Source organism: Alosa pseudoharengus, unplaced genomic scaffold (assembly GCF_046254945.1).
Source record: "Alosa pseudoharengus isolate Yale_2024_CS ecotype anadromous, Long Island Sound unplaced genomic scaffold, YU_APseudo_1.1 YU_APseudo_1.1_scf_10, whole genome shotgun sequence".
Classification (NCBI taxonomy): domain Eukaryota; kingdom Metazoa; phylum Chordata; class Actinopteri; order Clupeiformes; family Clupeidae; genus Alosa; species Alosa pseudoharengus.
Genome location: NW_027468565.1, coordinates 17800427 through 17818151, shown reverse-complemented (window position 1 = coordinate 17818151; position 17725 = coordinate 17800427). Strand labels below are relative to the sequence as shown.

Sequence of the window (17725 nt, the reverse complement as noted above, 5' to 3'; positions counted from 1 at the left end):
TATTTTAGATTTCATAATTTATTTTCCAATTTTCAGCATTTCCATAATAGCAGTATTATCATTTGTAAAATCATTGGTAAAAGGCTCCATTCAATTACATTCAAACAAACAAAGTGATTATTAGTAAAAATTCCAGTGGTGACACAAGCCAATCAAATTAAAAGATATTGCATTCAAAGCCACTTTGTTGTGTTACGCTTTTTGGTAGGCATACATTTGTGTTATTCTTAAAAGAAAATTCCAAGCAGCTGACAGTCCTGCACAAGGATCAGCATTGCAGCATGTATGTGTGAGTGCATAAGTGTGAAGATTGCATGGTGTTTATATGTGTGAGTGTATAGTGTACAGAGTGCATGGTGTTTATGTGTGTGAATGTGTGTTCAGATGTCTGCAGCATTCTGATGCTGCTTTAAGTCTGCGGTTCTGAGAAATTAGACTCCACCCTGTGAATGAAAAAGGCAGGTTAAGGCAATGACATCATGGCCCTCTTTCATACCAAGGGGATCTAGTGACACCTTGTGGAATGAAAGTGCAACAGATCTGAATAGATTGGACAGGGATATCAACACTTAAGTCCTGAGTAAAACAGTAAGCCCAGATACAGGTTTTGTTGATATAAGGCAATTACAATAAGAAAATAGAAACAGTGGAAAGCTTGAAAAATATCAGTCTGGCTTACATGTCTGTCTGACAGTCAGACTTACCTGTCTGTGCGCTTGTTTATCATCATGTGGTTGTTGTACTCCAGAACGGGATGAAGACTTTCTTCCTCTTCTGGCACCTATTCAGACAGACAGACAGACAGACAGACAGAGAAACTGTATCAGGAATGTACTTCTCCTTTTGGGCCCTCATGTGCCTCTTGGCAAAAACAAATCCAAGGAACCATTACAACCATGACTGGACAGTTCTTTAAATAGTGGTGCACACAACAGAGGGAAGGACACGTAGACATGTGGAAAGTTTCCAACAGGCCACCAACGTCTGTGTTTATCCTGTAATCACGATCAGTGCTAGTGGTGCTCAGTGGCACGTGTCAGTTTCCATTACAAAGATGAACTCATTTCCAAGAAAACACAAAAAAGCATACAGTCGGAAGCAGTTTGAAGCCCTACCTCCCAGTAAAACTCGTCATCAAAGCAATGTTCATCTGCAACATCCCCCCATATGGGCAACTTCAGGATACAACCTGTAGAGCAGAAACCCTTTTAACGTCATGCTTTTAATATGCTATTGAGGGGCTGCACCAAATTCTACTGAGACTGGTACCCACCTACAATAATACCTCCACCAATGGCAAAGACTATGGCCACACACAGCCCTGCTGCCTGGTATCCTCCCTGAACCGTAGGTGACCGTCTTTGAAAAGTCCCCGTAAAGTCAAAAGTGTGTATCAACCTGCATCAAAACAGAGAGGACACAAGCCATGCTGCTCTGAGGCCATCAGTGATCACTTATGAAAGCAAGCCGGCTCAGTGGCAGAAAGGCACTCACCCTTCTGTCCCATAGACTTCTGTGCTTGCTGCTGCGGCGGTGATGGCGCCAACGATGCCCCCGATCACACCGGGCATGGCATGAAGGTTGTGGATGCCACACGTGTCTTGGATTTTGAGCTTTCGCTCCATGAAGGGCTGTAAGCCACAAATGTAGTAGTTTAATTACTTTAATTTCTTCAATCGCACAAAACCAACATGCTCTCAGTAGATCCTGAATTCAAACATAGGCCATTTAAAACATAGAGGACAGCAATCATTTATGCAATGCTATCCTCTGCTATTTTTGATGGGGTCCTGTGTCAGTACTCACTGTGAGGAAGATGTAGCCTAAAGTGGAGATGATCCCGCAGCAGAAGCCCACAATCAGAGACCCATATGGCATCAGCATGAACTCTGCTGCTGTGCCCACAGCAACACCCCCTGCCAGGGTGGAGTTCTGGATGTGCACCTAGGTGGAGGCAGAGAGAGAAGGATGAACTTCTCCACCGCTTGTAACAAAGTTATAAGCTGACCATTTGGATTAAAGCTCCAGCAGTTTGTGCTTTATATTCATAGTGTTTGTTTTTATGGATGGAAAGTTTTTTGTTTTTGGAAAAGGGCACCGATTATACACGAAGAGGGAGAGTGTAGTGTTATTGTGTATAGGACATTGGCTAAATCGGCTAAATCAATCGGCTAAATCAAGGGCAAAAAACTTACCATGTCAACTTTGCCTCTTTTCTGAAAGAGACTGGAGATGGCGAACGTGGTGAGCACCGTTGAGGCCAGGGACAGGTATGTGTTGATGGCCGCCCGGTGCTGCCCGTCCCCGTGGCCAGTGATGGCTGAGTTGAAACTGGGCCAGAACATCCACAGAAAAAGGGTTCCTGGAAAAATAGGGATATGAATGGTTCATATTTATGCCAATCAGTTTAATATACCTAGTACCTACACTATATCATTTCTATCATAAGGCAAACAAAAGAGATGGTCCAAAGGTTTTCTGTTGAAGGTAAAATGTGCTCTTTATTTTCAATAGCTCACCGATCATAGCAAAGACATCTGAATGGTAAACAGATCCATGGAGACGCTTGCTCTGCTCCAAATTTGGTCGGTATAGGACCCAGGAGATGGACAGACCATAATAACCTCCAAATGTGTGAATCACCATGGATCCTCCAGCATCTCTGGCCTGTGCATCAAACATATCCCATCATACCCCCTCAGACCCTGAATACATCCTCTAGCCTTAAAAGGTAACACCTTGTTTGATTTCTTTTGTAATGGAAAAATAAGAAAATAGGCTCATGAGACAGATGATCAATACACAGCTCAACATGTAACAGGAGACAGAGTAAAAGTGCATTCATGTGCAAGTGCATTTGATATTTATTGTATATACTGTAGTCTCTCTGACAATCACTATAAATTATGTACCTGCTGAATATGTAATTGTTGGCACTTACATGGATGATGTTTAGGATGATGAATTCCTCTATGGCAAACAGTGTCACACCAAATAATGTCAACACCATCAGCTGAACTGGACTGACTTTTCCAAGGATGGCTCCGTAAGCAATCAAACAGCCCGCCACACAGAAGTCTGCATTGATCAGGCTGTGGAACAACAAACTTATATTACTATTTTGCTTGCAAAAATTCCAACAACTGTTTTAAAACCAGCTAGCAATACTGCAGCAGAGTGGTTGAGGTGGAGATCTGAAAGAGGGAAGGGATTCTTTTATACTCTTCCTCTTGAATAGCTTCAGCGTGAAAAAGTAAACAACCTTCTGCATGTTGAAGATAAACTAAATCATAATGACTTCTGTGACAGACAAAAAACCCACAAAACAACAGCTATGAATCATATCCCTTCCCAACCTATCGATCCTTCCTCCACCATCCCCTTTCATTGTCCCAAACCAACCCTACCTCTCCACTCCAATTTTGATCTTGCCGTCAGTGTAGTCCAGAGAGTGGAACCAGCCCTGCATCAGCAGTGCCCACTGGATGCCGAAGGCGGCGATAAGGAAGTTGAAGCCCACGGCGCTGAAGCTGTAGCGCTGGAGGAAGGTCATGAGGAATCCGAAGCCCACAAAGATCATCACATGCACGTCTTGGAAGCCTGGTGGAGACAGGAAACAAGCAGCGGTCATTGAGCAATCTGAAGCAGGGGTCAAGGCAGGGATGTTTGATCCATCTGACCAATTCAGACATGTGGAACTTATAAAGCATAACTTGTTTGTAAAGTTCCAATGACTTCGCAGATGGATGAAAGATAACTTGAAAATCTATTGACTGGAAGCACGGAATCTAGATAAGCATCTGTTTAGCCATGATGACATCATGTTTTAGTGTACATAGGGTACAATGTCAGGAAGACAGGTGTGGTTGATGGCCATCACTGCAGTAGCCTATCTGGGCACTGAACCGATTCCCCAGAGTGTTTCAGTGAAAGGGGTCGAACTACCACAAAGAGGAAGGTTACAAAACTTTATCAGACTAATTCTACAGCATTTTATTGTCACAGGGTAACTAGTACAGTGTTAGAAACCACCATGATAAGAGTAGCCATCCTGTCAAGCTTTGTTATGGTTATGGTGAGAGTTACTGTTACATATTAGGCCTCTCTCCATAATTAGGTGGTAATTAGGTATAAATAACATTACAGTGATCATGTGTATAAATGACATTAGTGATCATGAAAACACTGAGCACTTGGGTGCTCAAACATGATACACTACATTCTGTATCTGTTTGGGCTTTATTGCATTTGGCTACATTGCCATTACTGAAAAATCCAAGCTCATTAATAAAAAAATATCTTTCAATAGCCTACACATCTCCTATCAGTTACTTATTCAGAACGCTGCATACCTACACACAAAAGGCCACCTGTTATGCCACGTTCATACGTGGGGTGGGGGGTTGGGGTGTTCAACATCTTGTATCCTTTTACATTTGTCATTTTGTTTTCTGAAAGTAAATTGGTTCTGCCCAAGGTAAAAGTGTATTTCATCTTAATTTTGTTGTCTTTCATTTAATTATTAATTTTGTCGAACCTGGTAGTAGTACTACCATTATTCTCACTCAGAACATCAACAGTCTGGCCTGTTTACACAATACATCTCGTTACAGGTCCAGGGTGACTGGAACATGAGGGAGTGGCTGCATTTCACCTTTGGAGGGTGAAACCTATACCTCAGCATTAAATTCAGTCCCACAGATGGGTAGTCGTTTTAAGTGACCTGATGCTATATCTGAGATATAATCTTTACAATCTGACACTGCCACCAGAAGAAGTTAGCTGTGGTAGACCAGGTAGACCCACCACACCCAGTCAGATCTTGAAGAAGCGGAAAATAACACCTACGCTAGTGCGAGGTAAAACACAGGCTGTGTTGGCAGTACTCCTGTGTATCACAAGCACATCATGTTAACACACAGTGGACCATAGTAGGTAGCATAGCCAGGGGTGAAAGTAGTTTTTATTTCTTGGTGGTACCATGATATAGTTATAATGCGCGCGCAGAGGGCGCGCCGAAAATTTCACTTAGCCTAATTATTTATTATTTATTTATTTGTTTATTTACTGTATTATAGTCTACTTATCAAGCATTCACTAGGACTTCTTATCACTCTAGTATCACTCTTTAACCCACCTGTATCTGTTTTTGATTATGAATAAATTGCACACTTAATTTCAACATTTATTTATTTATTTAGCCTATCTACTCTGCTCGCTCCCACTTCCAATCGTTTGTTTTATATAGGCTACTGTATATCATGAAACACGTTTCTTTGAGTCATGCCTTTTTATTTGGGAGACTGCAACATACTTCTGTCCGCTAAAACACTTTCATTATTGCTGCGCAAGATCTGGTTAAGCCGTACACGCGCTGTCTGTCTCTTGTCTCTCCAGCAAAACACTGCATACATAAAACCAGAATAGGCTATTAAACATCAACATATTTTAACATAACATACTTTAGCCTGTATGTTTTTTTTATTTGGGAGACTTTCCAAGAAACATCCGTCTGCTAAAACACTTTGGATACCAGTGCACGTTGGCGCAATTACTGTAGGCTACTGTACGCGCGCTATAGCTTGCTCGTTATCTGTCCAGCTGCACGGGAGGTTTAGACACAATTCAGATACAGTTCAGAACGATGTATATGAAATATATTTTGGGGGAAACGTGTTGCTTCTGGTAGTTTTACGTTAGCAGTTGTGTTGTCATGCTGAAAGTGCTATATTTTTCAGCGACAGTATAGTTTTCTTTCCGGTACGGCGTACCCTCTCCAAATATTTTAGTGGTACTCCGTACCGGCCAGTACCGGCTTACTTTCACCCCTGAGCATAGCATAGTCTTCACTTTCAACAGAGGTTAGGCTACTTAATATGCTTATATAATTGTAGAAGGGTTCTCCAATGTTCTCTCAGTTAGCCATTTAAAAATGATTTCAGATTAGTAAACAGAATGTGCCTTTGGAACATTGGATGAATGGTTGCTGATAATGGGCAATGTAGACATTGCATTAAAGATCAGCCATTTCTTTCTACAACAGTCAAGCACCCTGCCCAGAAAACTGCTGCCCTGATTAAAAAAAACAAAACAATGCAACTGATCTCAGCTGGTATTCTGTCTATAATAGAGTGGAATGGACATTTCTAAGTGATCCCAAACGTTTGACCGCGTATACTGTAGGCTATAGAGATAGATGAGAGAAAGAGAGAGAGAAAGAGAGAGAGAGAGAGAGAGAGAGAGAGAGATCGTTCATATTTAATTAACATAGGACTACATAAAGTAAAAGGTAGGTTACTCACTTGGATATCTGAAGTAGAAATCATTCTCAATATCACTCGTGATATTTTTTTCCCTTTTGTATTCTACCCAGTGAGTGTCGGATTCCTTATCATAACGGACGAAAACTCCAAAGAGGATAATCATCGCAGTCTGCCAAACGAAGCAGACGGCAGGGAAACTAATTCTAATATTTGTGTTTTTCGGCCTGTCACAGCATTCTCTCATGCTGTCCAAACACCCCATCGTTAATGGATCAGAGTGACTTGGAACAGTCACAAACGTCCGGCGTATAAGCTAGAATAGCAGCACTGGCGAGTCAAGTCAAGTCTGATGACGAACTGGACAACCTGTTGTACGCTCACCTCGACTGTGAGACGTAGCCTATCATCATCTTTGACAGTATAGATGGTGAGCAGGTTAACTTGTGATATTTGCATAAAATCCGTGAATATTCAACAAGACCTTGCCTACTTGTTAACAGCGCTTTGCTGCCTCCGCCCCTCGAGTGCCGGGAGATTCACATTTTCACAAGCCCACAGTGAGACAGAATATGAAGAAAGATCTTGCCGAAAACACGCGGAAATCACCGGTTCATGTATAATGCATGTCCGTTTAAGCATTATCCACTCAAAATGCTCTGCAAACTGCAAAGTGTCAAAGTAAAACAACGACGGTTTTGTTGGGTTTCGAACATGAGTCTCGCGGAGGCAAAATGTACATTGCAATCGGCACTACCACTACACCACAGAGGGGAGCAATCACTTCAATGTCGTCATCATCAACCATCATTAATCTACAGTGCTAGCAGAGCCATTTGAAAGGCTTTTTAGAACAAATAAGTGACTCAAAAAATATAATACTCAGCGGTTTGTATTTTCTCTGCCCCCTCTTTCGGCTGCAACATTCGAATTTCTGGGCAAAAAATTATATCCCGAGAAAAGTGGATTTGAGGGGTAGGCTACAGCTCCATAGGCCTCCATTCATTCTGCACTTATTCGTGAGCGCCCTCATGTGGATCCCCTTATTAGACATTGAGTCTGTCTCAATAGAGCTGCACAGTCCCGCCCACAGCCAAAACGCGGTTAGGTGCCGGATGTAAGATTCCCATTCATTTGTCCCATTGACGTTTGGAAACATCCGTATCTAAAGAGTTTTACAGCATGTCTTAGGCTAACCAGCTACGGCATAACTCATAAACATACAACATATCATTTCGAGTGAAAAAACGAGAGAAAGAGAAAGAGAAGAGAAGAGAAAATCCAAAAAAAGTCAAAGGTACAAGACTGTGTACATATTTTCATTTCCGAGCGAAGGAACTACTCATCCCATAAACCACCGGGCCTCACTGAAAAATATATAAGCAGCACGAACCAGCGCGAAATTATTCATTTCCAACCGGCGACAGCAGCGAACCCTTTCCTCCAAACAGTGATTTTTATATAGTGAATGTGCAGTTAATAGCAGTTATTTCAGGAGTAATCGAGTAAATAATAGTGTTTTGATATTGAATTTTATATTTATCATTGTGTATTTTATATCGTGTGTGAAAGCGGTTAACGTTAACGGCAGTGCTTCATAACGTTACCTGACTCATCCTATGCTGTCATCACTGCTCAGTCGGGCTGATGCATGGTCTGCTCTTGGACCACCATATTCAGTTTATTAATTTGCCGTGAATTATTACACAAAATGTTAATTAAATGCACGAAGTATTCCTAGGTTAATGATTAATATGAATCATACAGTATGAAGGCTACAGTAGCCTAGCTAATGTTAACTAGCACTGCTAGCAGCATTAACATTACAACCTCCCTGCTAAGCTAACTCACCACAACTTTGTAGGTCTTGTCCCTCATGCTGCTGACCCTTACAAAACCCACAAACTGACTCTCGGACACACAACAGTCAATAATGTGACCCGATTTAAAGTGGCTTTCACCCCTTTGGACACTCACTAAAACATAATATTCATACCTGTGTTGCAGCATGTAGGCTAATGTTAGCTGCATTATGTAATGACATACAATGTCGGAAATGCTAAAGGTTAGCCTGTCGGCTAGTGCTAGCCTACCTGAAAAGTTTGAGTGTTTAAACTAACATTTACAGTGGTCTATTTGATAGTGTATTGGCCCTGACTAAGTTCGTGTGATGTATAAACCCCAATCCTTGTTGATACAAGTACCAATATTCGTCAAGAAAGTTTTTAATCACATTAAGATTTTCGCCATAGGCAGTAAAAAACTCCTCCATCTTTGTCAATATTTTTCCGCTGAGAAAGTTTCAAACTATGACCATAACGGCCTTTCCACCAATCAGAGGCATCACTGTGGGATTGTGGGATTGTTCAGGATTGTGGGTAATGAAGTACTTATCCAAGAGATCGCAAATAAAAGGCATTTATCTCAAAACAAGGTTAGTGCCCCACGAACTCTTGGTGTCTATAGGAGCATATACAATCGCTTAGTACAACCGTAGCTGGTTTTAAGTCTACCACGTGCAGTTAAGTTTTTTTGGCTTACACCGCAATTGTCAATGGAGAAATTGCATTGACTTTTTACATCCGGCATCGGCTGTGGGCGGGACTGTGCAGCTCTATTGGTGTACTCATAGATATATAAACACTAGATGTCGCCTTCTGCTTCTCAGCATGCGTCAACACCGCCGCCATCTTTGTACAGGGATCTGAAGCGCTAAACTAGTTCTCCTGTATTGTCAGCGTTACCTATTTAGCGACGTTTGGCCATCCCCAGCGATAGAAAACCTTTTTAGCGATTAGCGACAAATTTGGGAACTTCTCACAATGATGGCAGATCGGCTTCTTTGTTGTTGAAACGTAAGAAAATCACCTTTCTCATGGCTTTGTCATTTATGAATTCAGCTACATCTCGTTTGCCCATGGCACTGACCCATGATTATAAAAGTAACGACTGGCGTAGCCTATGTAGTAGCAGAGGTAAATGTTCTACAGATCTACAGCAACTTCTGGTGAGATTACAACTTACATGAGTAAACGAGACGAGGGGTATGTGGCCTCAACCAGAGCCTGTCTAGAAGAGCCTGTTTACTTTCATTGTATCGAACCTGGTTGCAGTTTACTCATTGTTCCTCTAGGGGCCGCCGCTAGCTAGTGCCGAATGAATGGGAGTCTATGGGGCTAGACGGGTAAAATGTATCTTTATTATCGTCTTAAGCTTAGTTTTCTCTAGACTCAACCATAAATGCATGCCTGTCAGTTGGAACAACCCAAAAAACTAGATAATTGCATGAGATTTTGACGATTTATGGTGATTTTATTTTCGCTAGATCTTTGCCCAGATTGACGCTAATGCATTATAGAGGAGTGGATCACTGAAGCAAGATGGCGTCTCGATTGACGCATTCGTTCCAATGAACAGCAGTAGTCAAGGCGACATCTAGTGTATATGTCTATGTGGTGTACTTACGTGAGCACTTTCGTGTAGTACCCTATGTGCACTGTGTGCTTACTGGCGGAGTGCGCAAATTTTAACAAAGTAGTGTTGTCTCATATCAAACACTAACTCTGTGCACTTCACGGAAATGACGATCGCAACATTTAAATATAACTTTATTGGCGTCCTCAATTCGACAGTGACATGGTCATACTGTGTCAAAACATGAACCGTTTATGTTATAACTTGCTTGTACCTCTGTAAAGTCTGTTTTCCACTGCTGCTGCTTCAGATATCTCAACCGAGATTACCACGAGTTTGAAAACGCTCCCTCCCCTTCCGCTATTTGGTCAAGATGGCGTCCGTTAAGGGCGGAAAGTGTCCAGCGTTGCACACTCAGCTTTTTGACCGTTATTAGTGCACCATCCGGGAACTTGCAGCGCCCTTCGTGTCGTTGGAATTTTCCATAGATATATACACTAGATGTCGCCTTCTGCTTCTCAGCATGCGTCAACACCGCCGCCATCTTAGTACAGGGATCTGAAGCGAAAATATGGTGTCGACGTGTCCATAACAAAATCTAACCATATTTCGAGGATTAATAAAACGGGACCAAGTGCTGCAGATCCAAGTTCCCACGCAACTTAGGAGAGTGACTAGCCTGTTAAGCAGCTCATGTTGGGGTGGAGAGATAGCTTCTCTTCGGTAGGCCGATAGCCTACTTATTATTTTGAATGGCTGCTTTAGAAGGAAGAGTTCAAATAAACATGATACAAGTGTATTGAAAAGAAACCACTCCGAGTTCAAACCCATATCACGCATGACATATGTTTGCAGACTTGATTTGTCTTGCACTAGACTTCATCAGTGCCCGCTTATGCTATAATTAATTTAAACATAGGCAATGTAGTAGCCTAGGTCTAATATTGGCGATTTCGAGACTGCATAGCCTATATAGCAAGGCATAGTTTTGAATTTGCACGATTCGATCTTTAGAAGACATTGGCTATCTCTCGTTCAGCCATGCAGTAGGCTATTATTGCGTTTGTTGAAAAAATGATCATTAGCTTATTTCTGTGAACACTCTTCTATCCCAAGTTAAACATGGCAAGGTAGCAAAGCTGAAAGTAGGCTTATTCTTGTTGTGTGTAAGGCGATACGTGATTGAAGGTGTACTGTAGCCTTTTGTGCGTCTTTCGTATGAATGTGCGAGTTCAGTTCCTGCAAGGTAGGTATAATTTTTTGCGTAGGCTTATGTTGTCGTTTCATCAGTGGAAACCAGATTTAGTTATGTTTTTGTGTGTAGTTATGAACACAAATAAAGGCAACATTTTCGTACACACTCAGATTTCTTTACTGAAAAGTAGCTATCCAAAGTTATGCAAAGTTAGGCCTATGCTGTGTGTGTCAACGTTTCACACGGTCAGGATATCGGATGTCACTTCTACAAGTATCCCAGGCTTATCTTTGAACCTTTTTGAGCTCTTTAGTTATTTAGTTACTTAGGCTACTCGCAAAAGAAGCATTATAGCATTCGCATAACCGGCGTATTGTCATACAGAATGGACACTAGAAAATTCAAAATTGACCGAGGTTGACCGAGGTCCTCCGAAGTCCTCATTGTGACATATTAAAAGGGGGCGTGGCTTGGGATCGGTCAATTGTAAGTGCAGAAGTACGCGATTTGAGACACATTCCTTCTCTGGTGCTAGCTACTTAGCTACTGATGTCTATGTTAACTGGTGACATGACACTGAATGCAAGCCTTGAATAATGCAGATTAATTTTGCCTCACATACCAAAACAGTTACAACAAACTGCATGCATGACCCCACTTCAGACGTTGTTTTTTTGTGGGCAGGTCATACATCGTGATTATAATGCGCAAAAATAATGATCACGTGTGGGCCTCGAACTGCTCACTAAAATAGCAAGCTAGTAGTAGGCCGCCCTGCTAACCAGTTGCACCATTGGTCATTTGAAATTTCTACAATAGCATGGTGTTCCCATTAAATGAATAGGTACGCCTGTTGTCTTGTGACAGCTTATTTGTCCATCGATCAAGATATTCATTATAGCAAACACATCTACGTGAATGTTTTGCAACAGGCTGCTGAACGAGCAGTAGGCTAAACTATTTTCTAATTTAGGCTATGTGGGAATCTGGAACAGCAACATCTGTCATCAAACTCTCTCATAGCTACATCAAAGTTTTGTAATCATAAATATGCTACCATGATGACCATTTTGTGTCGTCAAATTCGGACCAACAAATTAAATAATATGTCTAACTCGGAGAAAATAAATTTCATATGTTCACTTCAAATCACAGCTCACTGCATAACTTCACCGAGACTAAGATAACACTAAGTTATGATAACTTTTGCACATAGATAGATAGATAGATTACTTTATTGATCCCGAGGGGAAATTCAAGGTCACAGTAGCATACAGACAACACACACACATTCACTAACAGCAGAAAGTAACTAAAAGTATATAATATAATATAAAAAACACAACTAAGCAATAAGGACAGTAGAAGATAAATATATACTAAATACTAAATATACTAAAATACAAATTATACTAAATAACACAATTCTAAAAAAACAGTATCCACATAGTGGGTGATTAATCAAACAAGATGCGCTTGCAATGACTGAGGCAGGGACTGAGCCTGTGATTCTCTGTGCATAAGGTAAGGTAAGGTGCTCTGTGTGAATCATGGTGTGTCATGGTGATGGTGCAAATGAGTAAGTCAAACAGTGCAACAGTGCAAGAATAAAGTCTATATATCTATATATATCTATAACTATATTATAGTATAATCTTATATTATAGTATAATCTATACTATAATATAGTTATATTATAGTATAGATTATATTATAATATAAGATTATATATAATCTATAACTATATTCAGGAGTTATAGTTATATTATAGTATAGATTATATTATAATATTATATTATATATAATCTATACCTATATTAAGGAAGTTACAGTATAAGTGTGGTCACAGTTCGGCTGTGGCATGGATGGAGGGGTTGTGCATATGTGCTAATATAGCACGCAAACAGTGAGGCAGAAGACAGTGGTAAAAAGTGGCTAGTGGACAGACAGTTCAAGACATGGAGGTGGTGAAGAGGCAGACAGACTATGCGGAGAAGTCTATTTCTCCTCTTCCCTTAAATTAAGCATTGAACAGTTCAATGGCCCTGGGGACGAATGACTTCCTCAGTCTGTATGTTGTGCAAGGCAGTGAGCGAAGTCTCCAGCTGATCAGGCTCTTCTGCTTAACAATAGTGTTGTGGAGTGGATGACACTCATTGTCCAAGATGTTGATCAGTTTGTTCAGGGTCCTTTTGTCAGATATTGAAGTGATGCACTCCAGTTCAGCTCCCACTACAGAGCCAGCTTTCCTTACCAGCCTGTCAAGTCGCCCCGCATCCTTCTTCTTTGTGCTTCCTCCCCAGCATACCACTGCATAGAAGAGGACGCTGGCAACAACAGACTGGTAGAACATCCTGAGGAGCTTGCTGCACACATTGAAGGAGCGCAGCCTCCTCAGGAAGTATAGCCTGCTCTGCCCTTTCTTGTAGAGTGTGTCAGTGTTGGCTGACCAGTCCAGTTTATTGTCCAGGTGGAGACCCAGGTACTTGTAGGTGCTTACCACCTCGACATTGACCCCATCAATGGAGACTGGTAGCAGAGTGGGCTTAGACCTGCGGAAATTCTCCTTGGTCTTTGAAGTGTTAAGTTGGAGATGATTGAGTTTGCACCATTGCACAAAGTCCTCCACCAGGCTCCTGTACTCCTCCTCCTGCCCGTTCCTGATACACCCCACAATTACAGTATCGTCAGAAAACACTTTGCATGTGGCATGACTCAGTGTTGTAGCAGAAGTCAGATGTGTACAGGGTGAACAGGACTGGAGAGAGCACAGTTCCCTGTGGCGCTCCGGTGCTGCTGATCACAGTGTCAGAGAGTTCTTCAGTCTGACAAAATGTAGTCGCTCAGTCAGGTAATCCAGGTTACCAGGTGAGCGTCCACACCCATCTGCAAGAGCTTGTCTCCCAGTCTGAGGGGTTGGATGGTGTTAAAGCAACACCAAAGAGTTTTTTGTACCTTAAAATAATGTTTCCAAAATCGTTTCAGTGGTTCATCAACTCATAACAGGGTGAACGGCACTTTCTGCATTCCCTTCGCAGCCCTCTATCGGCTATAACCGCACTATGTAAGTTTGCTGGATCGGGTAGCGGATCTGTAGTTCGATGGAATGAGACATAAGAAACTAAAGTTTGACTTGCATCTGATGTCGCAATACATTATACTTTCATAAAATCATGCAACATGTTCTACCTTGTCTGTGGACATTGTTATTTGCAAAGCCGGTGCTGGATAAACAAATGGTGCCAGAGGAAAAGTTCTTTGGCGTTGCTTTAAAAGCACTTGAGAAATCAAAGAACATAATTCTCACAGCACTTTTCCCCTTGTCTAGGTGAGAATGTGTCCTGTGTAGAAGATAAGTGATGCATCTGGGATCTGTGTGTCTGATGGCTGTTGACTGAGGTCGTTGTCGCCTCATTGTTCGTGATCGCCATGTGGGGGAGGGGTGCAATATGCAGTGATGGTGGGGGTATTATAGCCTGTGATGGTGGAGGTGAGTGTTGCACTGGTATTGAGGGGGTGTGGTGGTGGGGGCTGGGGGATGACCACCTCCTTGATTTCCCTGTCAAGGCTGCCAGAGTCGTGGACACCTCAACAGGCATAGGCAAGGAGGCGTCAGGCGGGGGCAGGGCAGGTGATGGTGGCTTAGGTCGTTGGGTGTCACCGGGATGCAGAGCTGGAGAGACTGGGAGGCTGGGAGGTGGGGGTAGGGCAGGCACGCAAACAAGAGCAGTGCCTGAGTCAGCCGGGGGTGGTGGACAGACCACGGCCATTGGAGCTGGAGCAGGGCAGTCAAACCTGTTGTAGAAGTGGTTCAACTGGTTCGCCCTGTCCAGGTCCCCCTCCACAGAGCTGCTGCTCTTCTTCAGGCCAGTTATAATTTTCATGTCGTCCCATGCCTCCTTCATGTTGTTTTCCTGTAACTTATGTTCCACCTTCCTTCTGTAGTCCTCCTTAGCCTCCTTCAGCTTGACTTTGAGTTCCCCTTGCACGCGCCTCAGCTCTGCCATGTCCCCCTCTCTGTACGCCATCTTTTTTCTATTAAGAAGGGTCTTGACCTGGCTGGTTATCCAAGGCTTGTTATTGGGAAAGCAGCGTACAGTTCTGGTGGGAACAACAATGTCCATACAGAAGTTCAGGTAGTCAGTTGTGCACTGTGAGACCTCCTCTAAGTCCTCTCCATTCTGTAACTCACTCCAGTCAGTGCACTCAAAGCAGTCTCTCAAAGCCTCATCCGCTTTCTGAAGGTGCGTGTGGCAACTGGTAGCCTCTGTATACTTTGGGCTTGTACATTGGCTGGAGATGAATGAGGTTGTGGTCTGACTTTCCCAGTGGGGGAAGGGGGTTTGCACTGTATGCATACATGAGGTCTATTGTCCTGTTTTTCCTTGTAGGGCAGTCAACAAAGTGGTAGAAATTTGTGAGTGTGGAATCCAGTGTTATGTGATTGAAGTCGCCAGAGATCACAAAAAAGGCATCACTATGTTGGGTTTGGAGCCTTGCGATTGTGGAGTGGATGACGTCACATGCTCTATCCGGGAGAGCTCGAGGTGGAACGTAAACACAGACAGCAATTGCGTGCGAGAACTCCCTCGGCATGTAGTACGGACGGAGACTAATCGCTAGTAACTCCACATCCTTGCAGCATACAGTTTCCTTCACTGTAACATGTCCGGGGTTGCACCATCTATTGTTTATGTACACCAGTCCAGTACCAGTCCACCACCCTTCTTTTTGCCAGAAAGTTTACAGTCTCTGTCCAAACGAGCTACACTGAAGCCGGGCAGCTCAACGTTAGAAGTGGGGATATGGCTTGTTGGCCACGTCTCCGTAAAGCATAGCAAACTACATTCCCTGTATAATCTCTGGTTTCTTACCAGGGCAGCCAGTTCGTCAGTCTTGTTAGCCAGTGAGTTCACGTTTCCCATCACAATCGATGGAACTGAGGGCTTGTATCTCCATTTCTTCTCCCGACGCCTCGTCTTCACTTTTACTCCCGCTCTGCAACCCCGAAAGCACCACAGTTCCTCTGGGATGTCAACATGAATGACGTGATTCATATTATTAACCCCCAAAATGGAATAAAGTGTTAGTGGGGACATGCCAGTTTGTTGTACATCAGGTTTTGGTATGTGAGGCAAAGATTAACCTACTTTGTTGTTTTGAGGCTTGCATATGCCCATGTAAAATTGTGATAGCACCAGTTAACATGGGCGTATATTTCTGACATATGTTAACCTGTGTTAACTTTGACTAAAAGTGTAATATATACATAGAAATCAGTATCAATTTCAACGGCTCGTAGTGTAGTGGTATAGACGATATAGAAGCTAATCTGATCAACTTTCTTGTCCATGTGTGGTTCGAATCCCAGCTAGACCGCTAGTTTTATTTTTTTCCATTCATTCAGTATGTGTCATATTTGTGGATAATGCTTAAACGGACATGTATCAGCGATATCCGTTATGTCTCACTTGCAAACACTTCGTGAAAATGTAAACCTGCACTATTGGAGGCAGAGCAGATAAGAAGTAGGCAGGGTCTTGTTGAATATTCACTGATTTTATGCAAATATCACCAGTTAACCTGCTCACCATCTAAACTGGAACACCGGAGGTGGGGTGAGGTGAATTTCGATTAGTTTGCTAATAGCCTAAATACTTATAACTCTTAGACTTAGAATAAAAGTTCTAACTGTAATTGTAATCAGAGAGTACATTTGCCTAGAAATTAACAAAAATGACTTACTGACTTACAGGAAAAATGCAGTGTCAGAATAATGCGTTAGACCTATGCTTGTGTTTTGTTGTCATAATACATAGACATAAAGATGTCACATCAATACCAATACAGTTGTTAGGCTGAGAGCCGGCTTAACTTAAATAGAAATAATAAATAGAAAATAGAATATTTATATCTATGGCAACATTGACCTTGATCTGTAGGATGGCAGTTAAGAGTTGTAGCTCATACATCAGTCTTATAAACAAATTGGTAGGCTATGTATGCCAATTGCATGGTTCATTTGAAACTTATACTCACAAATGCTTCAAAACAATTGATTCTCTGGTTGTACTTTGTCTTATGTTGGATTATTGCTATTGATACTTTTAATGTTATTGCAATGTTGACTGTTATTGTTAATTAGTTGTTCAAAAGCATCTGCAAGATACACATACTCATCATTAAAACTATGATTTGACATCACAAACATATTGTATGGTTAGTTAAACACTTCATAAGAGTGCTGCCATGGCTTAAAAACAACAGTTTAGTAAGAATTGTGTCCCTTTTATAATGAAGGATGTGTGGTTGCACAGTATGACAGGTGCACACAGGCAGACTGGTAGAGAGCAACATAATCAGCATGGCAACCACTGTGACTAATGAGTTAAGTGATGACCCAGTTCTCTGGGCAGTAACCTCCACCTTGAGGGAATATGGTATGAGACTGTATTCTCTGGAGACACGTAGAATCGGGGTCACGTGCATACACACACACACACACACACACACACACACACTATATTTCCTGAGTATATAACTCTCCAACTTTCCAATTCTCCACCAGATTTACTGTACTGCACCGTAAGCCCACGCTGATACAAAAACTTACACATACAAGTTCAGACCCACCATTCATGGCCAGATTGATAGAAGCTTTGCGTGGAAATGACATCATCTGAAATTTTATGATTTGCTGTACGTTTGTTTCGTAAATAAGAGAGAGAGAGAGAGAGAGAGAGAGAGAGAGTAGAAAGTACAGAGAAAGCTTTTTTTTTGTTAACTACTCACCTGCTGGGTCTCAGGTCTGTTGCATCCCAGTACTCCAGTAAGACTGAATCATCCATGGAGCTGA

At 42.1% G+C, this 17725-nt stretch overlaps 1 protein-coding gene across 2 annotated transcripts; it reads right to left on the bottom strand.

Annotated features, from left to right (window-relative positions):
• On the bottom strand, positions 1 to 17684 carry rhcgb (Rh family, C glycoprotein b). 2 transcript variants are annotated; one of them, XM_076266288.1, is made up of 11 exons: positions 17662 to 17684; positions 3408 to 3600; positions 2942 to 3092; positions 2520 to 2667; positions 2196 to 2362; positions 1807 to 1944; positions 1495 to 1631; positions 1274 to 1398; positions 1116 to 1189; positions 705 to 781; positions 1 to 443 (listed from the first exon to the last, which is right to left on the bottom strand). In XM_076266288.1, exons 2-11 carry the CDS (start codon positions 3578 to 3580, stop codon positions 410 to 412), a joined length of 1224 nt encoding a protein of 407 aa, XP_076122403.1. In that variant the 5' UTR covers positions 3581 to 3600; positions 17662 to 17684; the 3' UTR covers positions 1 to 409. The 2 variants fall into 2 exon arrangements, with proteins under 2 accessions (XP_076122403.1, XP_076122392.1); XM_076266277.1 differs by lacking the exon at positions 17662 to 17684 and adding an exon at positions 6303 to 6670.
• Between the last annotated feature and the right edge of the window lie 41 nt (positions 17685 to 17725).

Coding starts and splice junctions, on each gene's coding strand:
- rhcgb (XM_076266277.1), bottom strand. CDS start 6,525: ATGGGGTGTTTGGACAGCATGAGAGAATGCTGTGACAGGCCGAAAAAC. Junction 3,093..3,407: donor ATCAAAATTGGAGTGGAGAG/GTAGGGTTGGTT, acceptor GTTGTTCCACAG/CCTGATCAATGCAGACTTCT. Junction 2,363..2,519: donor AGATGTCTTTGCTATGATCG/GTGAGCTATTGA, acceptor CTATTTTTCCAG/GAACCCTTTTTCTGTGGATG.